General features: G+C 38.8%; 1 protein-coding gene across 1 annotated transcript in view; it reads right to left on the reverse strand.

Annotated features, from left to right (window-relative positions):
• The window catches only part of LOC149166494 (acetyl-CoA carboxylase 1-like), a 41,354-nt gene extending 23,823 nt beyond the window's left edge, over positions 1-17,531 (reverse strand). The window contains exons 1-4 of the mRNA XM_089432642.1: positions 17,100-17,531; positions 12,927-13,300; positions 12,333-12,539; positions 12,014-12,175 (exon numbers count right to left, since the gene is read on the reverse strand). Of these exons, the coding sequence (XP_089288768.1) occupies positions 12,014-12,175; positions 12,333-12,539; positions 12,927-13,274 (717 nt within the window). The 5' untranslated portion in view covers positions 13,275-13,300; positions 17,100-17,531. The remainder of the gene's footprint in view (positions 1-12,013; positions 12,176-12,332; positions 12,540-12,926; positions 13,301-17,099) is intronic.
• Positions 17,532-26,917: the final 9,386 nt, after the last annotated feature.

Genomic DNA, 26,917 nt, shown 5'->3' on the forward strand with positions numbered 1-26,917 from the left:
ACCATGAATCGCATATCAATACTACGGCCATAGGCTTGATCATTAAGCTGCCCCACTCAAAACTTGTTTGTTTCTTTGAAAAAAAATTGCATTTGGAACATTATTGCAAAAAAGGCTAAACACTCGCGAAAAGGCAGAGAGCGTTTAGGGAGCGCGCTCCTGAAAATGCTCCCTCCTCCGGAGTGTTTTTGAGAGCATGCTCCCGAGGCGCTCCAAAGCCGCTCCCGCTCGGAGCACGAATTGGGAGCGGGAGCAAGAGGGGGGCGGGGGTGCTCCCCCACAACCCTGGGCTATTAGGAGCGTTTTCGGGAGCGCGCTCCAGAGCCGCTCCCGCTCAGAGCGCGAATTGGGAGCGGGAGCAAGAGGGGGGGGGCTCCCCCACAACCCTAGGCTATAGTCTCTTGATAAAGGGAGAAACCCATTATCCAATGTTTTGGGGCAACATTGGGTCAATTTTGGGGTAGCTAGGGCAAAAAGCCAGAATTGGGGGCTACACCTGTAAACCCTGACATTAAATTAAGGAAAATAGACCCCTGTGAGGAATCTATAAACAAAAGAGAGATAAAATCATTTGAACATCATTGTGGATAAGAATATCTCTGTTTTCTTGAGCTAAGGCTCTGAAAGTTTTAGGACCTCTTCTTCTTTGATTAGTTTTGGTGGTGATGATCCCACCCTAGCTAATCCTCTCTCTTTGAGTAGTTTCAGTGGCGAGAGATTGCAGCCTAGCTCAAATCCACTCTTTTCTCATCTCCATTACAGCATGTTATCTTGGTGCACCTCCAATCTGGTTTGGGCAAAGCAAGGAAGTGGATTTTCCGTGGTTCATCTGGTCACCAAAGGTCTGATTGAAGAGAGTTGGAAGCAGCGACACTCTCTGCGGGTTTTCTATGGTTTATTTAGGTCAACAAATTCTGTTTAAGGAGAAGCAAAGGTCACCATAATAAACAGCAAAGATCCTCTGTGTTTCCATGGTACAACCAGATCAGAGAATCAGTGATTGAGGAAAGATCAGAGCCACAGGGCCAAAAGCTGCAGGACCAAGGGCCGCAGGGCAGAAGATTCAATCTGGAGCTGGCATCTAATCCCTGTTGGGAATCTTCTGAGGCAGTGAAGGCAATCGTGGATAAATCTGGGCATCCGTCAGGGTTTGCGGCAGTAGGGCATACCACAGAAGGCGACAGCTAGATAAAAGGGCTGCCAAGGCATCATTATCATAGCTGTAAATTCAATGTCAAGCTGTCTCTGAGACAGCAAGTTCTGTAAGTTAGTATATGGATCAGATTGTTATCGACTGTGGTTGAAATCATTTATAAATTGCTAGGAGGGTTTGATACTATACAACCAGGCCTATTGGTGCAATAGCCCTGGGGTTAATTGTTAAATTGCAGCTGATGTGAACTATTGATGTACTGTAAAGCCACTGTATGACTACCTTGTTGTGCATCCTATATTATATATGCCTAAAATTGAATAGAATACTGTGAAATCATTAGAGTTATCTTGTGATCTTAATAACCCTACGGGCAAAATCCCCTAGGAACATTACAGTGGTATTAGAGCTGGCATTCCTGCCAGCCTGGGGGGGTTATTTAAAAAATGGAGCTGCTGGAATCAGTTTTTGGGAAGAAGTACAGAGTCTTGGCAGAAATGTGAAGAAGATGACAAGAACCTAGCAAAAAAGACAGAACAATTAGAAGCAAGGGAAAAGGCACACCCAAATGATTTGCCGTGGCTATATCCTCCAAAAAAGAATAATATCCTCCAAAAAAGAATAAAAGAGATCAATCTCTTGAACCTGATGGTAAGAGCACACAACAGAAAGCAGTCATAAGGAATTGGATGATTTTTGGGCTAGCTGCAGGGAAGACAGATCAGATGATCCTGATGATAAGCCAAAAACAGTAAAACAAAATGAAAAATTAGCATCAATAAGTGGGAAAGATGGCATGGAAAATCCAGGTGGAGGAGAGGTTGCAACAGAATTGCAAAGTTATGAAAAAGATTGCAAGGATCACACACATGTGAGGTAGAACCCGCCACATGGTAGATAGCCGCCACAAAACATCATATGAACTTCGTCTTCCAGAGCTAAAGGTTATTTCCATCTTGGCTGTAGATGAGGAATATTATCGATAATGTTCTTGATCAAAAAGCTAACTATTCTTATTATATATCAGGCTAACGATATTGCAAGCAGATCTTCAGTGTCTGGCAACCTTCAAAGTGGGGGAATAGGCTGTGAACCTTGTATGCCTAGAACACCAACACATATCTTATATATTATCACTGGCCTTGTGAAATCTAACCATAGCAGTGCCAACTACATTGTCATATAAGGCTGCAAACTAAAGGTCATGACCATGTGTCTGTGAGTACCACTGTGTTGATGAAGCTTCCTGGGGAAGTCGTTCAGACTGTGCTGTCCTATTTCTGTTCTTTCTTGTCATCATTGCAGTCTGTGCTTGGGCAACTTGCTATTGAGGCTACCTATTTCAGGGCTGTAGGCATAAGTATTTTCCCTAGATCTCAGTATATAGTTTCCACGTGAAAAACTATAGGAGGTACAATGAAATCCATATCCATATTGGAATTTTCATAGTAAAATTTCATGACCTTTCTTGATTTGACCTATTTAACTTTTTTTCCCAGGAGTGAACGACTTGTTTAAGAAGAATTAGCAGAGTTCAAGAATTCTTACTTTGGTTTCAATGGATCTATTACAAGAGTTTATGAAATAAGCCTGCCATATGATTTTGTGAGAATTCTCCTGCAAGTAAACCAAATCTGGGGATAAGCTCTCCTACAGTAGATGGCCATTTCCTCCGCCATTTCCTGTATCTTTTCCCCCAATTAACTCAGCTGCTGGCAAGGAGGGAAATAGGGAGTGGCCAAGAAGCAGAAAGGCAATATCACCTGAAACATATCTCTGATGTTATCTTATCTTCTCTAATCTTTTTGAAATCTTCAACTCTTTAATTATAAGTGAATGGCTATGGCAGATTCAACCAGGGCTGTATACCTGCCAACTTACTTGAATGGTAGTTAACTTGGAAGCCAAGACTTGTGGCGTCAAGGTTCAGAAACCGGAACCCCAATCTCAAAATATCAAAAATAGCAACTGATGTACAAGACCTTTGGTGATTGATGGAAGATGTAGCAGGAGCCCAAGGAGGAATGGCTCCTAGACTACTCTGCAGATCCATTCAAAGGGGTCCAGATCTTTGTATCCTCACTGACCCTAGCACCAAAAATCAAGCTAGCAGAAGACAAGTCCAAGAGGATCTAGACCTGCAGGAGAGGATTTTAGAAAACTATAGAAAAGGGGACCTGAAAAGCATCATGAGGGGAGTCTAGATCTGTTGGGAGAGGACTTTAGAAAACTATATGAAAGGGGACCCAAATAGCATCATAAAGGGCAGTGACAGCGCTAACAAGAGCATTGACTGTGGAGATACAAAGTACAAGGTTCTGGACAAAAGAGTAAAGGATGTTGTCAGGGGAAGAATCTTTGAGAACGAAGGGGTATATAAGACAGTGCATGCGTCTGGTACAAACATCCTTATGAGTTCAAGTGATGGGACCAAGCCGAATCAAGCTGATACAAAAAGCACACTGAGTAGAATCTCTTGGTCGAAGAAACAAAACCCAATTGATGAATAGAAAGGGAAAGGGTTTATAGGTAGTAAGTAGTAACCTAGAATTTGGAACTCTATTTGGTTTCAAGCATAGACAAGAATGTAGGCATGGAGGATCCAATACAACACAAAGGTAGACGCTCCGGAAGATTATGAGAAGGAGAAGGACACAGGTTAAAATGGCGGTTGAGAAGGACATTTACTTGGGGCAAAATATGGACTTACAAGGGAAGCGTTAACAGGGAGATTTACAGGAGACAAACGGTGAAGGAAACTTTAAATCACTGGATAGTGGATATAGAAAACTTGAAGGCCAATATTGGGATATGACCCAAAGTCCCACCTGTTGTTGAGAGAATGGCTTGGATTCATTTTCCAAGCAGAGACGGATGCATATGAGATTCTAGGGTCATAGTGGTATCCCGGTCCAACACTACTGGCTTTAAAAAGGTGGCATGCGCGTTTTGACTCAAAGATGGAATTGATCTCCAAGTAACCGGTGTGGTTGGAGCTGCCGGGACTTCCATTAGGATCATGGTCAGATAGGATGCTTAGAAGTATTGGACACAGTTTGGGTAGGACATTTGAAGTTGATAGTTCATATAAAATCTCAATGCACAAAACAGTGGCAAGTAATTTAATTTAAGTACACCTGAAAGATGGTTTGTTGAACAGTGTAGAGATGGAGTTGGGATCCCCTTTGAATGGATCTGCAGAGTAGTCTAGGAGCCATTCGGATTCGGATACAGATACGGATTCTGCGCTGAAATATAATTTGGAAATATGTGCTGACGTCAAACCATATTATACACCAACAAATGTTGGGCGGGGCGGATCTTCGTGGATCTGGATCCGAATCCGTCTCTGATCCGGGGATCTGAGGATCCAGCCGCTAAGCCTGACGGATCCGGTAATATAGCAAATTATAGACTATGTCGGAATCCCTTTTTGGTGCACCAGATGCCATGTCTATGGCCATTTATTTGATGACTGCGTTCAATCATTCAAGACGAAGGTTTGGTGAAAAAAGGATGCTATTCAGAAGAATGTAGAGGATAAAAATGATAATTATGTGGGCGGAAATGTGGGAGGAACCGAGTCCCTAGAGCAGGGCAGGATACTAGACAAAATCGAGGAGCAAGCTAAAAACAATACAATACAAAAGGAAGAGCTATCAAATAAAGTTAGCGCACAAGCAGAGGATGTTGGAGCTCCAGCTGGTCAAGGAAGTAAAGAGCAAGTTAATTCACTGCAAAACTCAGGTTCAACAAATATTCCCAATGACGGCATTTCTGGTAAGTCACCCTCTCCAAAATCGGATGCTCACATTTTAGTGTATAGGGTATGCTTTGATTTTGAGGATAAGGATTTGAAAGGATTATTGGCCATCCCCAGTGGCAACTACTAGGAAACCAGTGGAAGTGATCCAAACAGACCTTATGGAACCTCAAGAGGATCCAGTGTGGACTACCAAAGGCATGGAGAAAGACAATATTCCCATCAATTCAAACAATGAAATGGAAGGGGCAAATAAAAACAGCACTGCCTCTAATAATAATCATTCAGAACTAGTACCTGAAGATTATTCCTACAGTCAGTCCAAACCTAGATATGTGCTAAGACCCAGGAAAGGAGAATCTGGGAAGATGGGAGCAGATGTAGCTGGGGGTCTGGGCTTTGGTCCTGTAAGAGAACTTCATTCCACAATGTTGGGTAAAAAATCACTTCTTCATCATGCCCAGTACAAGGCATTGAAAGAAATCCAATAATGTAAGCAGAAATCCTTGAGAGGGTTCATTACAATAGGACAAGCCCCTACCAGGGTTCCATGGTTACTCGATGATTGTTTTAACTTTTATCCTTGGACATCCAAGGGTTGGGTAGCCTCTTCAAAAAACTAGGACCAGTAAGACTGGTGCAACTGTAAAATCTAGACATCATCCTGCTTCAACAAACCATGGGTGAATGGAAGAGGATGATAGAAGCTTTCAACAACTGTTGTAGGAATGGGCCTTTTCAGAAATGCTAATAGGAATCCAAGGGGGATATTATCCAGTTCGAGAAAAAGTTTGTCCTTATTGAACTCTTCCTTGCATGTATAAGGAATTTGTACAGAATACATGGGACAAGAGTTGGGGCGCAGTTGTACTTCAATTAATTGCTATGGTCTTTATGAGAAGATGATAGGAAAGGGAGTAAACTTTACCCTTAGCAGATCTGAGAAATGGGGTGGCATAACAAGAAAAGATAATCTAGCAGATTTTTTTAGATACAAGCTAGAGGAAGTAAGGCTATTGGATCTAGAACCCATCAAGATTATCCCGGATTGAGAGACAATAGCGTGGGTGAAGCTAGAGTTTTCAAAAGACTTGAGAGGTTCCTAGTCTTTAAGAATGTATTAATGGAAGTGGAAAACATCAGAACTTGGGTGGCAACAAGAAGTGGATCTGATCATTTACCTATTCTTTTGAAGCTAGATAAGAGGGACATCAAGCCTATTAGCCCTTTCACATTCAATCCCTTTTGGTTCGAGAATGAGGAATATGTGAAAATAGTAAAAGAGCAATGGATCAGTTTTGATGTAAATTCTAGAGATATGCAAACTTTAAATTTATAGCTGCTCCAAAGAAGGTCAAGGTGGCGGTTTCAAATTGGGCCTCGGAAAAATATAAAAATAATGATAAAGACTTAAAGGAGCTGGAAGCTAAAGTAGCATATCTGTATGAGAAGAATACAGAACAGTTCTTTTTAGGGAAAAAAAGAAAATCTCCAGGTTTAAGAAATCAAAGGACAGAAGTTACTAAAGGGAAGCTGAATGGGCAATCAAGAGTGAGGCAGTATGGATAGAGAAAGGAAATGAAAAACAAAATTATTTCACAATTTTTCCAATCACAGGAAGAGAGTCAACCCTATATAGGAAATAAGGAGATTAGATGACAGCAAAGCATGTAGTTTCCATAAGATAGCTTAAATGGGGGTTGCCCATTTTCAGTCCATTTATACAAAGCCAAACAAAGCAAATATAGCTGATATTTTAAAATTATCCTCCTCCCTTCCAAGATTGTAACAGAAGAAGCAAACCAAATGCTATCAGTAGAGGTATCCAAGAAGAGTTCAAGCATAGTTTTAAAAACCAGCCAGTTTGAATCAGTAACCGGTCAAACCAGCCTGTCAGCAACCTTCAGTCAATTATCCGGTAGAAAAATCTGGTTTGGGTGCCGGCTAGGTAGTCAAACCAGCTGATTCTACTCCAAACCGGGCCGGTTAGATCCCATGTGTGGGGGGAGTCTGGGATCCAATGTGGCAGTTTTTCAAATCTTTTATAGGAAACTAGGCGCAGTTTCCCTCCCAAAACAGCCCCCCTTGGCTGTAAAACCAACCCTCCCTCTCCTAAACCTTAAATCTAAACAAAAAAGCTAACTCAACCCTAGCAACAATGGCAATCAATGGTAACATTAAATTCTTAAAGTAAAAGTTGACAGTCAACTTTACTTCAATTTTTAACATTACCGTTAATTGTTTCAAGATGTTTGAGAGTGGTTCCAATCTTATCGGACTTCATATGGAGAAAGTAGAATTTCATATCCAACTCAAAATTCAGTAGACTTGACAGCTTTTAAGATTTTAGGATTGGTAGGATTGCAACATTTTCATTGAATTCTATCATGTATGAGGGTATGAGAATGGCATTTAACCAAGAGCATGAAGACCTTTATGTACATTAATTTTGATGGTGATTGTTGAACTCCTCTACCATGGCCTTAACAAAAATGTACCCTTCACTCAAACCAAAACAATTGATTAGGTATGTTAAGTTTTTCTGCCATATTATAACATTGAGGAGATGAACCCTTCACTCAAACGAAAATCATCGGTTAGGCATGCTAATACTTTTCAATTTCTACCATATTATAAGGTTGAGGAATCTGAATCTGAAGATTCTAAGCCTGATGGTGTTTTATGTAGCTCTTGTTGATGACCATTTCTAGTAGTGGGGAACCAATGATGAGTTTGATGAGTGATCATGTTGATTAGTGATTTGTCATGGGCCAATGGCTCAGTCGTTTTTGGACTCTAGAGGGCATTTCGAGCCTCATTAATCATGTATTTTGTTGTTGATATGTATTTCACTCAGTACCATGTTGATATATTCCATTGTTACGAACATCTTGATAACATCCCGATTTTATCTTGAAATCACGATTTTTTGGCCTAGCCGATGTTTGCCGATTTTTACTGATATTTTGATGGTATCTTGATTTTGTCGATGTTTGTCGATTTTTACTGATATTTTCCCGATATTTTGGTTTTTCGGACCCTTGCCTATTTTATTCCGATGCCGATGTTCGCAACATTGATATAGTCACCCTTACATGATATATAGATGAACAAACTTTGCATATTTGGCCTCTAATGGTTTGGAATCATTGTTTGAAATCTTAAAAATATTGTTTTCATTAAAACATAATTATTTTATGTATTTTTTTCAAATTTGGTTCATTGAATCAAGTTCGATCTAGTTCCAGTTTGAAACTCGATTAGATAGGTGGGCCAGTTCTAAACCCCATTCCAGTTTTTAAATCTATGAGTTCAAGCTTGTTAAGGTATTATTTAAAAGAAATAAGAGCTCTAGGCCAAATGGTTGGCTTATAGATTCTTTTATAGAATACTATGAACTTCTGGAAGAAGACCTCATAAAAGTGATTGAAGAGGTGAGGAATTCAAGAAAGGTCTGGGAAGCTTTCAATGCTACATTAATATCCTTAATACCACAAGTGGATAAGCCAACTAGCTTTAACGAACTTTGACCTAATTTTTTATATATTTCTATTTACAAAATTGTGGCAAAGATTCTAGCAGTGAGATTAAAAAACATCTTCTCGGAGGCCATGCCAAAGGAACAATTTGGTTTCCTAGAGGGAGGCAAATGCAAGGTGTAATCGGCACTCCCTAAGAAGGTCTAAATTCTATAAAGTCCAAAAAAACACCAGCCATGGTAATGAAGTTGGACTTGTCTAAAGCATATTACAAGTGAAGCTAGTTGTATTATATGAGGTTAATTCTTATACATGTTGGTTTCAACTTCTCGGTAGTGAATCAGACCATGAGGTAAGTAGCATCAGTCTCCTTTGCAATTCTTATCAATGGTCAGTGTCAAAAATTTTCAATTCCTCAAAATGCTTGAGAAAAGGGTGCCCCTTGTCTCCATTGATTCTTTTCATGAATACAGAAGGGTTGAGTAGATAGGGAAGAGGAAAAATTGTTAGTTTATGTAGCTCAGACAAGTGTTCTAGTCTCAAATTGTGTCTATGAGGCTAAGGAACACAATGGATTAATTTTCTCCAATACCCAGAAAAGTTTCTAAGGAATAGTGCCTTAATTATAATTAATTAGCCAGTTTATTAATTTTCTTAAGTCTAACTTAAGGAAATGGCTTAATTAATGTAGATTAATCGAGGTCAATCAGTTTTCTTCTAGTGACTTCTAGAAAAGTTATTTTTAGAAGTCAAGATGATCTTAGCCATCAGTTGAGATTAGATCATGGGGCTTTTGGGGAACACATCACTAAGAGATCTAGACACATATTTGCAGTGATAGCAAGGGCGCAGTGATAGCATAAGGGCACCAGCAGTTTGAGCTCAGGAATGTTTGGAGACAAGATTGTCGAATAGATTCTTCACGGCGATTTCCTGAGTTTATTGGAGATTAATTTTCTACATAGAGGTTGAGTTTCCCAGAGGTGCGGGTTGCTTCAGAGAGGTCGAGTTACTAGAGCAAGGAGATAATTTGCCAGAGAGTGATCGATTTACACAAGGAGGCCAAGTTTGCCAATTGGAGTCGAGTTCCAGAGAGACCAAGTTGAATTTTTCCCAATAGTGCGAGTTTGCTAGAGAGGGGTCGAAAGCCAGAACTACACGTGTCACCGATTCAATAGCCAGAGGGGCGGAATTGCTTCCACGAACCTAAATCAACTTGCAGAAGTGACTGGAATAATTTTTTGAAGGTTTGCTAATTTACAGCAAATGATTGTAATTTCTCCATCACAGATTTTACTGAAGAATTAATATAAATAATCATCTACAGAATTGGTTTCCCCTTTGGGGTTTTTCCAAGGACAATTTGTCCAAAAATATCAGTGTTCATTATTTGTGTGTGTGTGCAATAATTTCTTAGCTCATGTGGTTTATTTATTTTCTGTGAAATTGCAGTAGTGTTTTATTTAGTATTTGCCATAAGTATTTTTGCAAAAGACAAATAATCAATTGATATGAGAATAATAACTAGCTAACTGCAACAAATTTTAAATTTCACAAATACGAAGGAATCCATCTAGTCAAATGGAAACTAATAGCAGAGCCTAAGAAGGAGGGTGGATGGAATTTAAAGAATATCTACTGCTTTAGGGAATCATTGGCAACAAAGAACTCATGGGAGATGATTTCTACTGAAGGTCTGCTGAAGCAAATTGTCGTTCAGATATATAGTGTGCCTGGAACAGCGATATACAGGATAAGAAGCACAAGGAAATAAAAGTGTGTCTATCCACTGGAAAGCATTAATGGGCATTCCTTGTGTTAGGCCTAGGCAATTTACTGGTCTAGAGAGTGGGAAATGGGGAACAAGTGAGGATTGCTATATCCATGAATCAGGTGCGGAAATGGGTATAATCTACCAGAAAGGTTGCTGAAGGTAGTTCAAGATCAGGGCAATCTGATTGTGGATATAAACACCACAAACATATGACAAGAATCATCGCTAAAGGCTCGTAATTTAGGATTGGAAGGGGACTTGGCAGAAGAATGGCATGCATATATAGAGAATTTAGTGAGAAACCATGTTAGAATAAGGGAAGAACGTGATTCTATTGTTTGGTCCAAAAAACCAACTTTGGGCATTCACAACGTACAATTTGGGTACCAAGTTATGTTTTATTCAGAGATGGAACAGCTGGACTGGTGACGGAAGTTTATATGAACAATGGAGACTAAAGGCCCCAAAGGAAACACGCATTTTCATGTGGTTGACCATAAAAAGCAAGGACCTAACATGAGAGATATTGCAGAAAAGAACTAGGCGTGGTTCTGGAATTTATTTTCTGTGCAGAGACAATGATGAAACAATCAATCACTTACTTAAAATTTTGAAAAGTGTCCGCATGCCAATCAGATCTGGTCTGAATTGGAGAATTTAACTAGGGTGAAGAAGGGATGGGCAGGAGATATAATGGAAGAATGCTTTAAGTGTTGCACAAGGAAAAAGGAATTACAAGAGTTCAGAGCAGTTCCTTGCTTGACTATATGAGGCATTTGACAGGCAAGGAAACTCCGTGGTTTTTGAAGAGAAAATTATTCCTCCAATTCAATGTTACTAAAAAATTAAGGCCCTTGCATTAGCTTGTAGGATGCCTGTTAGTCAAAAAAATGGAAGGCATCTGGTGGACCTGGTTATAAATAAAAATGAGGCGTGGGGTTTCTTTCATAGAGTGAGGCAAGGTCCACAGAATTACAGTAGTGCAGGGGAAGTTCTGTTTCTTTCAATGAGTCGATATGTAAAGTTCAAAGCAAGGTTAGGAACAGACACGAATAATTATGCAGAATTCATGGCCTTAAAAATCGTTCTTAGTAAAACTTTGGAAATGAACATTAAGCAGATCCAGGTTTATGGAGACTCTAGGCCATTCAATGGATGAAGGTTGCTGGTCAGATTCCGAAGATATACCTTAGGTGCATGGGAGATTAGCTGAAGAAGGTGGTTTCTGTTTTTTAACTTAATTTCATTCACTCATGATTATAGAGAAGAGAAGGTAGAGGTGAATCTGCTCTCAGAAGATGCTTAACAGGTCACTAAGGGCTAGTGATGATGGAGAAAGAAAGGGATGGAATTCTCACTTTTCTGAAATCCGAGTATGATATGCTCTGTGGGGAGAAGCTTACTGCTTTTTTCCTTTCTCTTTAGAGCTGTATATGTCTACAATACTTGCTTGTTTATTTAGACACATTTTCCAGCTGTTTTTTAGGTGAGGACTATATGTCCTGGATGGACGGATTTTAAAAGCCCTTTAAAAGACATACTTTGATGTATATTGAGACTTATAGTAGAATATCTCACTAAGCCTCCTGAAAGGGCATGAGCACATGAAGAATGTAATTTCCATTTGATAATGAGTATAAATGGTGATTTTTTTTCTTGGAGAAAAAAATCTGCCATATAAATCTTATAGATTTATAATTGTCATGAAATTGTAAGGCTTGGACTAATTAGATTGTAGAAGAGAAAAAGCAACCTCGACAGCTCCTAAAAATACCAAAAAAAAAAATAGCCAACGCTTCAGCCATTTTCAGCAATAAAGTAATACCTAGTGAATGGGCACATACCTTACGAATTCCTTTACCACCACCTCCCCATGATGCTTTTATCATAGCAGGATAGCCAACTGTTTGGCAGCTCATTATTGCTTCCTCAGTCGTATAGACACATGCAGCCTTGTACATTTCTTCAGGTATTGAATCTGAACAACTTTCAGGTGGAATCTTTACCTGCATTAGTGTACAGAATTTTAACAATAGCAAAATGAGACAGTAACTATATGCAATATTGCCCAAAACCAGTTTGCTGTTTCGCTTTAACAATTAAGTTCCTAGGATCCAGATGAATAATAAAAATGTCAATGCAAATATCATGTATTCCACTCACATTAGAGCCACTCCACGGAAGGGTTGGCACACCCGCTGCTTGCGCAATTAGTGAAGATCCAATTTTATCCCCTAATGCCGCCATGGGTGCAGCAGGGGGTCCAAGAAATATTATACCCCTAGCAATTAATGCATCAGGAAGTTCAGGATTTTCTGATGCATGACCCCAACCAGGCCAAACTGCTGAAACACTCGTAATTTCTGCTATCTGTTTTAACAAATGACGATATAGTCAAACAAGATCTTTGTAAATGTAGGAGACTAACTGGATTCAAAATATTGAAAAAATCTCAACGCAGAGATGAATTGATGGATCACCATACACGCTATATTTGGGGTGTGGGGGGAGTGAAAATTAATTCAGTATAGCATTATCTCTGAGGCCATAATACTCAATACATATACTGCATGACTACTTTCATATCAAAATAGAATCGAAATATAGTTGAGAAAATAGGAACTAAAGAAACAAGGAAATCATATGTACTTTATGTCAAGAAGAAAAGCTAAAATTTCGATGCTTTTAAGGTACATATGCTCCAAATACATACTGTGAAAATTAAAAGCTCATTTGATGTATCACTCTAAAACGAACCTCTGTAATGAGCTGAACATTTGCATAGTTGTTATTATTGGTACCTCCTGGCACTTCTACAAACTGATCAGCAATTCGTATGTGCTCAGCATTGATCCTCATATCTTCAGGTGTGGCCATAGCCACCAGTAAAATAGCCTTTTCAGTCCCAAATGTTTCATAAGCCCATGCTCTCACACTCCGCATAAATTTGACTGCTGCCATGCCATTGTTGGCAATTAAAATACTCCGGATTGGTTTGTTTCCGCCGAGTGCATAGCAGAACTCATCAATTTGAGATAAAACTGCTGAAGTCCTCACTGCAGCCTTCCCATTTGCAATCCCATTAGTGTGGATACCTTCCCCCATATTATCTTTGTTATTTCCTAAGACACCTGCAAGAGTAAAGGATGTTAATAACCAAGTCATACTGTGACTGACTAAAGGAACAACACATAACACTATGTTGCTGCCAATTCAACGTATACAAATTGATTAAAACCTAAAACTGCAAGAGTGAAGAATGGTGATAACTAAGTCATACTGTAACTGCCTAAAGGAACAACATGTTGCTGCCAATTCAACATATACAAATTGATTAAAACTTATGGTCATTCAACTAACATGTCAAACTCTAGGAAACGTATATCTCATTCTTTACTGCATGAACAAAAGGGTCCAGAAATGAAATAAAGGGAAAGCAAAGAACAATACAGTAAGTGATAATTTTAAATGAGGTATCAGGGACAAAGGCAACATATATGGAAGAGGGGTTTAACAAGGAGGACTTGGAGTAAAAAGAATAGTCGAGAGAAAATCATGGATCTCTTGAGCAAGAGCAGTTTTTTGGATCTGCTTAAAGATCGTGATATCCTTAAACCATTTGTAGAAGACAAATGTGTTGAAGAAAGTGAGAAGGATAAGCAGGGTCTGATCATAATTGATAAGGTTCACACAAATGCAGCCATTTATAATGTAGGTTATGTATGGGTCCTACTTGTAGTTCAATCTTTACAGTGGCTTTGTTTTAGACTGTATGGCCCTTATTATAGAGTTTAACATGGCAGCTAATGGTTTCAGAATCTCTTTATGAACCTAGCAGGCCTACGTTTGCAACATTCATGAGAGCTGTGATTTTAACTAACTCCATTATATGTCTAGACTCTAGAGTTCTTGTCACAATACCATGATGGTTCAGTAAGGCTGAGAGAGAAGGAAATGAACTGGATGTGGGAGGCTGTTTTATAAATGTGATTGGCTGACAGCTAGAGTAGACAGCAACACTTCTAGCAGTGGCCTGGACAACTAGAGTGCATTCTTAAAATGAAGACTTCAACAATGGGTTAAAACTAAAACGCACACATAACAATTTAGATTTTTGAACGGAAGCCTTTATATTGGAAGCTAATTGCTCTGAACTGCATGCATGATAAAGCAGTGCATCACACCTAGACAATTGGCAACCACTGCTAATTTGTGAGACTTGTTGCCCTTCCCTTGCAAAAGAGATATGCCAATTCTGGGCATTCTTCGAAGCATCAACTATACATTAACAACAGGAGATCTTTGGAGGAGCCTATGGTTAATTGATAAACAGAATGCACTAAATATGACAGCCAAAAAACACAAGAAGATGACAGCCACTAATTTAAATGAGACTTTAAGTTGGATTTTGTCATGTGTTATTATCATGAAAATGACTAGGACTCCTCCATTGTACTTCATGACAGATAACGCACAATCAGTCCAGTTTGTTAACTACTCCCAGAAATCATTCTCTGGTCACATTTTCAATTACACTGCTAACATCTGCAGATGGTAAGATGCAAAATTGCAAATACATTTCAGTTCCTTTCAAAAGCATCTGAATTCTCATCCAAACCTGGCATAACTCATAAGTTTGGTCACAGTGAACATAAGCATCTTCATGATGCTTCCACGCAGGAAATATTAGTCTTTTGTTAAGGAGCCAAGCACACAAAGATTCTTCTTTTGGATTGATAAGGAATACCCAACCTAATCAAGCAAAGACAATAAAAAATCTAAACAATGTCAATTCAAAAATGTAATTATCTTGTAAGTTCTTGCCATGTTTGTAGTGGTAAAAAATTTCAAAATTTATAGTAAAATTATTGCCCAAGCTGTAAACTTTTGCTTCCCAAGCTGTCAAATAAACTATATCTTTCTTTAGCCTGTTGAGGAGAAGACAACTGTCACTATATAATCAGTATTTTTTTATTTTGATTTTGACCAGGTGAGTGTTGACGTTCAAACATAACTTTACGCATAATAGGCCCCCATGTTCTTGTCATTGCTTGGGAGGTCTGCACCAACGATTCTGAGAAAGCCATACAGGGCCAAGGCATGCGTCAAATCACCCTCTCTTTTAAAATCGTATTCAAACTCCTCAAAAGACAGAGTGAATGTTAAAAGCCAATTATCTCACATGTGAATGCCCTGCAGAGGAAGAGGGTGGACCCTAGCCATTCTCAAGTTTCAACACAGCTTAGCTTAAGTCCAAAGCTAGTTCAGAATCACGTCGAGAATCAAAATAAGCACACTTCCAAATACAACTGGTTTCTTGTTCCTGAGAGAAGAGCCTATTGCTACAAAGGCAAAGCTTTTACCACTCATGTTTGAATTTGAAAGTACCGCATAACTGCAATTTATAACAACGAAGTTCATGCTTGCCCGGACAGAAAAGCGATAGAAATGTGCATTTTTGAAGATCAAACTACCTATGTTATATGAGAATGAATGCCTGTAAAGTTTGTTGACGGAATTTCATTTCCACTAAGTAATTTTTTCCAAATTTCAGGCATAAACATGTGCATAGATTTGCCTATGTTTATAGGGAAATGACAGAGAACATGTCAGATCTGACTTTGACTTTTCTTTTCCTCTTCAGCTAAGAATGCTTGCAAGGAATTAAAGAGCAAAAGTAATAGCGATTGGAAACATTTATCTTCTGTGCAAACAGCACACAGAGCAATAACAAGAAAAGGGTGACCTTGTAAGATTAATAGTCTGACAAACATGTTTACTAGGAGGCATGCAGGAAAAAAGACTCCACAGAATGAAAAGGACAGGACATGTTACAAAGTGAATGATCAATCCATCCAGGCAGAACAATCGTTGAAACTTGATCAAAATTTGACTCTGAGGAGGGAATGGTAGACCTCAGCGTAGAAACCCATATAATGATAATAGAGCCTTCAGATACAACAGGTATACCTTTTACCTTGTATAGCCGTGCATATTACTTTCAAGATGCAAATGTGAACTAGTGTGCTTTTTGCAAAGCTCGTCCAAACCAAGATTCAAATTGAAGGGTAAATTCCCCTTTGGCATCATAGCCTCTGTGGCGAGTTTAGCAAAAAGGGCATGTCACAATTGGAAGAGTCGCCACTGACCCACAATTGCTACTAAATTACAATTAGGATTAACACACTTCACCCTTCAGCATTAGCATCCACATATGTACCCTGACAAATAAGAGGACCCAATTAGTTTAAACTTTATATGACAACAATTAGAGTTTAGACACCATTGAGTTGTCTGACTACATCTCCGGTTTAGTACAATGGAGTCAATCAGGCTTTCATCCAACCTAGCTACTGTATTCTAGCACCTTTTGGTTGTGGGGGTGACTTGGAGAGTGCTCCGTATCACCAACTCTGTTATGAACAAAGTTAGCGAAGTTATCAGTGGAGAAACTTTGATGATAAAAAATCAATAGTACTCTGTGTGCGCAACCAGCCATGATGAGAAGATGAGTACCTAATAAGCATGGAGCCAGCTTAAAATTAAAAATAATCCTGGCATCCACTAAATACGATGTAATAAGCATGGAGCCAGCTTAAACTCAAAGAGGAATTCTAGGGCCCAATGAATAAGATGTCCATTCGCCCCCAAAATGAAATAAGAACGCTGGCACCCAATGTGTTAGATGTTCATTCAGAACCAAGGAGTTCAACCCCAATGACTTCTCACATATGTCTGGTGTGAATGATGATGTCATGACGAGAGGAAATCCAAACTAAGTGTGGAGACAGGAGCCCAAAAAATAAGAACTGTTCTGCATTGAGTTACTCAAAGGAAATCCCAAAGGTACTCTCCAGGAAGCCACTGCAGAAGACCAAAAACCAACTAAAATAGGAAAATTAAAATAGAATCAATGGATACAGGAATTACCTTAAAACCAGCAGACTTCTGCCGCCCCTCAACTGAGAGGAAGGTTCAATTTGTAGACCACCTAAGTAGCAATAAAGGTTGGTTCAATTTGCAGACCACCTAATGAACAATAAGCCCAATGCGATTACACCCCTCCCAGACTTCAGAGATCCCCCTGCAATCTCTCTACCTGTAAGGCTGTCTCTGGGTTTATTAGAAGGATTAGAACAAATCAATCCGAGATGCAAGGCATGGAATAGACCACACCAATACAATATTCAGATTGCATTTACTGGGATTTGGACGCGGGCGGTGAGAACATTAATGAGGACCGTAAGACTATTAGGAAGTCCCACGTGCAGCTACAGCGTCGCTCACAATATCATCAGCACCATCTCTTCCTTGTTCAAAGAAGGGTGGGGCTGGTGGTAGTAGCTCACAGGTTGCAACTACCCAGCTGCCTTGTTTTGCCCATCTTATAGTCCATCTCATCCGGTCCTCTTCCATCTCAGCCTGACAAGCACGTGCCTTAAATTATTCAGGCCAACAAGCACACATTTCAGGACTTTTCTGGCAGCCCAGCAAAATCATTATTTAAATATATATAATTGAGACTGTGATCTCTAAACGATAATTCGTATTTTCATTGGTTGCCTCAAGGCGCAGGACTCCATTGTCTTTTGGTTTTTTTCCAAATTTTGATTGTGAGTCAGAGGGTTTGAATGTGACTGTGTTTACTGTTGGGTTCTATATGGTATTTTATTTTGGATACCATTTTTAGAATTTGATAAATAGTAAAGACAGAGATCGATATTTTTTAAAAATAAATCCCATAAATCTGAGATCAATATTTTTTTAAATAAATCCCATGAATCTGAGATAAATTTTGACAAAAAGAATGTTTTTATCAGAATAATTAACCAAATTAAAATGTTTATATTCAATTATTTGCCACAGCTTATTAAAAACATGTATATTTAATAAAAGATCTATGGTGGAATGATTGAGGTTGAAATTATTGAAGGGACGTTGGGACCGAAGGCAGGGACTTGTGATCTCCACCTGCCCATTTATTCATTCAATAAATATGATTTTTAAAATAGGCTGTTAGGTAGGTGCATGCCTTCCTCACCTTCTTAACTCTCCACTGCTTCAACCATGGTGTTTCAATGCAAACGCTATTTTATTTAGGCAGGTCACTATATCAGTCATACTTTTTTATTTAAATTAATAATTAAATATATTTTATTATTTATTTAGAAATCATTTTTATATAATTTTATTACTTTTCCTAGGCAATTAAGAAATTATAAAAGTCAACTTTCTTGTTAACACCATAAAAATAGCATTTACTCTTTTAATGTTCCAATAATCCTCTTCAAACCTGGTTGTTAGCATATTGTTAAAAACTTTCCCTGCTGGTTAACATATTGGTAAAATCTTTCCTCATGAAATGCTTGTACTCCTCCAATCTCATTAGAATATTAGTGAGATGGCCTCATGCTTTAATCCTTCATGGCATATTTTAAGAATTGAAGAACTTCTTTCCTCATGTGTAATGCTTCTGCTTCTGCCATCACAATAGAATAATAGCGATTTGGTATTTCTTTCCTCATGGGAATGCTTGTGTTCCTCCCATCTCATTAGAATAATAGTGATACACAAGCTGCAAGGTAATAAATTAATATCAATTAAATATATACTAAGTATAAAATTGGTTAATTTTTAATAATATTTATTGGTTCATGCTAATTGTGTGTTTTTTTAGTAATAATATAATTTATAAAAATATTATAATGTTATTTTTATAAAATGAAATATGTTAGAAAAAATTTAAAAGGTAAGGAATTATATAAGTAAAAAAAAATTAAAAAATGTGAAATTATAGTTTTATGAAAAATGAGTAAATATTTATGATTTAGTTAGTAAAATGTGTGTTTTTTTTAAGTTTTTTTTTCAAGGTTATAACCAGGGTTTATATCAAATGTAAAATAAAAGTTTATAGACCAATTCTAAACAATCAATTTATATTTACATATTAAACAAAAATGAAAAAAGTTTTATTGTGCCCTAAAAAAGTTAATTTTAAAGAACAAATATATGTTTATGTTACTTCAATGTATTTAGAGTGATTGAAAGGAAAATTGATGTCCTTCCTCTACGTGTTGATTAAAGCCCAAAGAGGTGTTATATCGGGTTAAAGGTATATGATATGGCTTCAAAGTGGGGAATATATACAATTAATTGTGCATGTAATGTGTAAATGTATATGTAATAAGGTCACCCTAGTAATTAAGGGGCCACATGTGCAGTGCTTCAATAGGTATATATAGGGATCATGCACCCATTATTAAGAACATGTGATTTGCATATGTGAATGTAATTGGGTATTTGGAGAAGTTTATCTTGTTCTTTAAGGAGTTATTATGTAACTTATATTTCTTATCTATAGTGAAGTTGTGATTGATACTCACATTGGTGTAGATGGAGTGTACTTATGGATTTTTATGTATTTGATCCATAACAAAAACTTACTTTGTGACATGCTTGCTCACTTCATGAACCATTTGTTGATTATCAACCTAGCCTTGAGCCCTGGAAAATCCAGTTTACTCTAGGCACCATCATGTGTGTGTGTACACTTTTTTGCATAGATAAACTATTTATAATTTCTTGTAATGTCTCATAAACCCATATTATTCATTACTTCAATTTTTGTTCTTATTGGAAATCTAGGTACATGGTCATGTGATAAGGTGGAATTGATTTTCCATTATATTGTTTTACATGTTTGAACATTGAAAACTTAGGTTGGACAAATATAGAGAGGGCTTCATGCTTAGTCCCATATGCCCTCTTCATGATGATCCATTGTGGAATATTATCATAGTTGTTTAATTCCATTAGAATCTTCATTGGGTCAAATGGAACTAATCATGACCATTATTGGCCATTTATAAGTTGTTCTTGAATTCTATCTGATAAAGTCAAATTAAAACTCTCTTTTTGCCTCCACATGCAAAGATCTCATTAGTTTAAATTCTAAAGAAAGCATTGTACAAAGGTCATAGAAATCAATTTTTCAATGTTGTATTTTGTGCCCAAAACAGAGTTCATATGTGAAAATTAGCGTTAAATAGGTTTATCAATTATATCCACCTCAACACCATATGTATGCCACATCACCTAGAAATGTATGGCTATGTTAGAAGGTTCAAAGGGAATATCAAAAACCTTGAGCTTGACCCTAATCCTTTGGATTATATTCAACACAAAAAGGAGGAAGATGGGTTTAGTTCTCTAACATTAGTTAATTTTTTCCATAGCTTGAGCATGCTAGTGGATTGATGGATAACATAATAAATGAGGAAAGGTGATTTATAGAAGATTACAGCAAAGCAAAGTGTCCATTAGCTCCACAATAAATTTGGATCTCTTTGTATTTTGCATTGTAAATTATTTTAATTAAAAAGGAAAGGCCTAATCCTTCATTTTGATCGGAGTTTTTTTTCCATATGTGCTTCTCCAAGGTAAAATATGGTGTCCATTATTCCCACGGTATCTTGTGTTTATCTTTTAGCTAAAACATTAATAAAAGTAAAAGAACTTCTCAATAGAGCATAGACTCATTATATTAGGTGTAATAGTTTAAAATCTATTGTGGCAAACTATTTTCTTGAATATAAAAGGTAGTAGGCATGGTTAAATGGCCATCAAATGGTGTTTCATCTTAGCCATGCTTAAGACTCCAAGATTTGACATGTGTTTCATTAATGTCATAAACCATTATTTTTTATGAATTCAACTTCTTTCTTATTAACATGAGTAAATCTAAAGAAGTTGGGCTATTTAAGTCTATTGGATAAGGAGGTCCTCTAGCTCCAATGTTGTGTAGCATGGTAGTAAACGCCCTCAGTGATCTTATCCTCAACTAAGTGCATCAGTGACTTATTAAAAGTACCCTCTTTCTTTCTTTTTTTACTAGAATGGAATATTTTGTATTACAAAATTGTTTAGTGTGATAATACAAAAAATAAGTTGTCACATAGTCTATAGTTGAAAAACTAAGAAAAATATTTAAAGATTGTTATGCAAAGAATAAAATTATCCTTTGTAAAGGATTTCCACAAGCTTTTGCTGGTGCAAATCCTGAAAAATACTCCTAGAGCTAGTTTTACTTTGCAAAACATTAAAAAAAAATTATGATTAACGAAAAATATGACTATTGTAGGGTTCATACTTACCAACATGAGATGGATGTGATTCATATATTTCCATGTCCATGTATTTCATGAATTTGATGGAAAAATTATTCTTCTTTGAGTTCTCGTGGAGCTAATACCATGATCCGGATTTAAACAGGAATGCAACAAATTACAGGTATAACCATAAATAGAGAGGTGCAGCAGAAATAACACTTCATTTCATTAATATCAAATACTAAAGTATGCTTACAAACAGAATGGAAATAAGGCTAGCTCGAGCGATGGTAGCTTATCTCTGAGAAGATATGTGGCAGTTACATGCCTCTGAACCCAGTTACAATGAGGCTCAAGGGATTTTTTATTATTGAACAATAGAAAAAAACCCTAAACAACCAAAACCCTAACCCAAGGTGATGTAACACCAAGATTTTATGGGCCCTGTTGGGGTTAGTTGGGCAGCCAACTTCCCAAGGTTGTAACTTGGTCATATTATCTTTGTTTGACGCATATGATACCTTGTTGGAAATATCTCTCCGAGGACTATAGTTGCTAACTTGATTTCCATAGAAATCGCACCAACAATTGTAATACTCAGAGAGATCTTTCCAACGATGTATCATACGTGTCAAATGGAGATAATATGACCAAGTTACGACCCCGGGAAGTTGGCTACCCAACTAACCCCAACAGGGCCCATAAACTCTTGGTTTTACATCTCCTCGGGTTAGGGTTTTGGTTGTTTAGGGTTTTCTCTTATTATTCAATAATAAAAAGGCTCTTGAGCCTGCTTGTAATTAGGTTCAGAGGCATGTAGCCACCACATCTCTTCTAAGAGATAAGCTACCATCGCCCGAGCTAATCTTATTTCTCTTCTGTTTGTAAGCATATTTCAGTATTTGATATTAATGAAATGAAGTGTTATTTCTGTTGCATCTCAGTATTTATGGTTATATCTGTAATTTTTTGCATTCATAATATGACCAAGTTACGACCCCGGGAAGTTGGCTGCCCAACAGGGTCCATAAACTCTTGGTGTTACATCTCCTCAGGTTATGGTTTTGGTTGTTTAGGGTTTTCTCTTATTGTTCAATAATAAAAATGCCCTTGAGCCTCATTGTAACTAGGTTTAGAGGCATGTAGCTGCCACATCTCTTCTCAGAGAAAAGCTACCATCGCCCAAGCTAGTCTTATTTCCATTCTGTTTGTAAGCATATTTTAGTATTTGATATTAGTGAAATGAAGTGTTATTTTTGCTACATATCTATATTTATGGTTATATATGTAATTTTTTGCGTTCTTGTTTAAATCTGGATCAGTGGTATCAGAGCGGTATGCTCTTTCTCTGTTTTTATTTGCATGTCCCCAACGAGGTCGGGATATAAGGAGTTAGGGCTTGATCTAGTTGAACCTTTACAAGATCAGCCTTGCAAACCCCGACGGCCGCTAGCCTCACAAACCCTAACAGTCACCCATGGTGGAAGAAAAGAAAGACAAGGGAACAGGAGATCCTATCAAAATATTGCTCGAGGAGGCCCTCGAGAAGCAAAGGAGTGCGATGATGGATAAATTTTCCTAGATTCTTCAACGGTTGCCCACCGGTGGCACATTCACATCCAGCAGCCACTCTGGAGGCTCCACACCTTTTAAGGTACAAGTAAACTTTAACATTCCCATATTTGAGGGCCAAATATATGCAGACGTCGTAGATAAATGGTTAAATCTGCTAGAAGGATATTTTTTGTTCATGATTTTTCCAGCTGGGAAAAGATTACTTTTGCTCTTCTCAAAGTTGCCCCCCACATTAAGGACTAGTGGGAAACCTACTATGAGCATAAGGATGAAAGTACGACCTCACTGTTTTCAGCCGCTCCCACTTGGAATTCGTTCAAAGATGCCATCAAGGAGCAGTACTACCTTATCCGGAGCTATGAGGACAAATACATAAAGTGGACCACGTTGCGGCAGGGAAGGGACCAAGATGTGTTGGAGCTTACCAATGTTTTTGATACCCTTCGTACGAAGTTGGGTATCAAGGATTTTGAAAAACATTTGGTACTTAAGTACCGTGACTACCTACATAGATACATCCATGACGAGATGGAGTTCCTGGACATTTCCTCGCTCAGCACGGTATACCTATATGCCATCAAGATCGAGCAGAAGTTTAAACAAAATAAGCGAGACTTTGGATCTACGAATATGAAGCAAGGGAAAGGTGCCGCCAAACCATAGAACAAAGGACAAAGCCAAGGCGGGACAACCTAAGAAAACCCGCCAAAGCCACAAGCAAAGGATAACACTGTGAAGCTGAAGAAGGACACGGGAAAGTGGTGTGAGTTCCATAAGATTTCCACTCACAACACAAGTGAGTGTCAGACCAAGCAATCACTGGTGGCCGAGATGAAGGCTTTAGAATCAGATGCATGTTCTGACTCTGAGTCAGAACCTAACAAGAGGAATGACAAAGGGAAGCATATTATCGATGCAGAGCCCAACGCCATCGTTGCCACCATGAAAATCCAAAAGGAGGAACCCGGAGTGTCTCTTCCACTCCTGACGCACAACACACCCACAACCGTACACCATCAGGTGGCTTCACCAAGGATGGGATCTTTGCGTGTGCCAGCAGTGTCACCTTCCATACAACATCAAGCCCTTCACGGATGAGGTATTATGTGACGTTGCTCCCCTTGATGTTTATGATGTATTATTAGGCAATCATACTTGTGGAAGCGACATGTTGTGTTCAAATCAAGGCCTCGCGTTGTTGTTGTTACCTTGGGAAATAAGTTGTACAGGATACCGAAGGTAGAACTGCCTACCACCATCTCTTTGGTTACTGCAAAACAGTGCAGTTTGCTCATTTCCAAAACCAGGAAATTTGTTTTCTTGATGATACTCCCTCAGGGAAAGAAGAAGACAGTGGCCAGGACCTCCAGACAGGGACCCTCCGAACGACAACAATAGATGGACAAGGTCGTGGAGGAGTACGAGGACATCTTCACCCCCCCTTAAGGGGCGCCTCTGAACTATCAGGTTAAGCACTCCATCGATCTAACCCGAGGTGTGTCATTGCCCAATGGAACAATCTATTGGCACTCTGTTCTGGAGAATGATGAAATCAAGAGACAGATTCAAGAGTTGCTACAAAAAGGTCGCATCCGGTCGAGTTCATCGCCTTCTAGGAGCCCGATCGTGTTAATACAGAAGAAGGATGGGACTTGGAGACTCTGTATTGACTATCGAGCGTTGAACAAGATCATTGTCCGGAATAGGTACCCGATCCCACTGATTGATGACCTTTTGGACCAACTCGGGGGGGGGATATTTCAGCAAGATCGACTTGAAGTCTAGATATCACCGGGTACCAATCGAACCCTACGATGTGTGGAAGACTGCCTTCAACGCCAAGGAGGGCCTTTTCTAATGGTAGGTTATGCCTTTCGGGTTGACGAATGCTCCTACAACCTTCATGAGGTTGATGGATGACATATTGTGGCCATTCACCAACTCATTTGTAGTGGTATACTTGGATGACATCCTGATCTTCAGCCAGAGTTGAGAAGAGCACCTCCACCACATCCGACAGGTTCTCCAAACACTATGGCAACACAAGTTGTGTGCCAATTTGGAGAAATACACTTTTGGCATGACCCGAGTTCAGTATCTGGGATACATTATTGATGAACAGGGGGTGCATGTGGATCTAGCCAAGATCCAAGTCATTCAGGATTAGCCAGCCCCAACCACTCTGACAGAGCTTTGCAACTTTTTGGGTCTTGCCAATTTCTACCACAGGTTCGTGTTGGGGTTCTTTCATATCACTTGGCCCTTGAGTCAAGTCACCAAGGGAGGAGCGAAAGAAAAATTATTTTGGTCTAAATCTCAACATAAGGCATTCACAGAGTTGAAACATCGCTTCTCCTCTGCACAAGTGCTCACATTACCAGACTTGCAACAACCATTTTAGATCGAGACAGATGCCTTTGACTATGCTATTGGGACGGACCTTACTCAACAGGGGCATCTAGTGGCATATCACAGTGAGACATTTTCAAACACAGTCTGGAAGTATCCCACTTATGACAAAGAGATGTATTCCATTGTGCAGGCCTGTCGACAATGGAAGCATTACATTTTGGGGAAGGAAACGGTCATCCACACATACCACCAACCGCTGCAGTTCATACAGATGCAAGGGAATTTGCAGAATGATCACCATTAGAAGTGGTCTACATACCTACAACAATTCCATTTGAATATCAAATACAAGAAGGGAACCACCAATAATGTTGCATACTACCTTAATCGACCACCGATCATGGAATTAACCACTGTGCTCAACTCTTGTGGGCACGAGACTTCTAATTGGCCACTTCTCTACAAAAGCAACCCATAATTCGGCCACACTTACCATATGCTCTTGGAGGGTTAGCAAGTTCTAGATTTTCACCTCCAGGATGCTCTGTTATGCCACCTGGGACACCTTTTTGTTCCTTCAAGCGAGCGTGCCAAGATGACTTGGGAAGCGCACTACAATCGGGTCGCTGGGCATTTCGGGGTCGAGAAAACGGTGGCAGTACTGCAGAAGTATTTCTATTGGCTGAAACTTAGACAGGATGTCAAGAAGTACATTAGATCCTGCACTGACTGTGCCATTGCCAAACAGACCATCAAGAAGCAAGGCCTCTTTACTCCACTGCCTACCCCTAGTCGACCTTGGGAATCCATCTCCATGGATTACATGTCGAGCCTTCCTTCTACTAAGCATGGCAATGACTGTGTTTTTGTGGTCTTCGACAAATTTTCGAAGATGATCATTATGGCGGATTGCAAGAAGAATATCACAACAGAAGCCACTACTAAACTCTTCTTTGAACAAGTGTGCGTACACTTTGGGATCCCATAGTCTATCATCTCAAATCGGGACAGCAGGTTCCTCAATACATTTTGGTCCAGTCTCTAGTCGATGTTGGACACTAAGCTCACTAAGTCCATAGCTTTCCATCCCCAAACTGATGGCCAGACGGAGGTTGTCAACAGGATGATCATACACATTTTGCACATGTACAACTCAAAGCATCCACGCACATGGGATGAGAGCCTCCCCTATGTCCAGCACAGCTATAACCGAGTGTTAGGAAACTAGCTCACAAAAAGATAGAAAAGATAGATCAATGCCTTAGAATTCAGCCTCTTCAAGGGGGCAACCTCCTTTACATTACACAAATGAACAATTCTTGGATGATACAAATGACTAAACCTCCCTTCTATATATAGGAGTCTAAGGGGTCACAATATAATCAAGCAGACATAACAGTGATAACATAAGGGCACAAAAATAACAATAGTGAGTTTCTATGGGGCATACTAATAACAATATGGGGACAATAGGGGCACAATAATGACAATGAGGGATACAATGGCAATAGTAATGGGGGAATCACTAATATTATAGGGGCCTAACATGCCCCTCTCCTTCAGAAAAGCGTTGTCCTCAACACTTGAGTAGTTCTGGATGCTTCTGTATAAAATTCTCATCCTCCCATGTGGAATCTTCAGCGGATAAGTTCTTCCACTTGATGAGATACTGCGAATTTGATCGATTTTGTAGCTGTCGAGTTCTTGTTTATG

This window comes from Pinus tabuliformis, chromosome 5_1 (genome assembly GCF_031772625.1).
Source record: "Pinus tabuliformis cultivar Carrire ecotype Pingquan chromosome 5_1, CPIR1, whole genome shotgun sequence".
NCBI classification, from domain to species: domain Eukaryota; kingdom Viridiplantae; phylum Streptophyta; class Pinopsida; order Pinales; family Pinaceae; genus Pinus; species Pinus tabuliformis.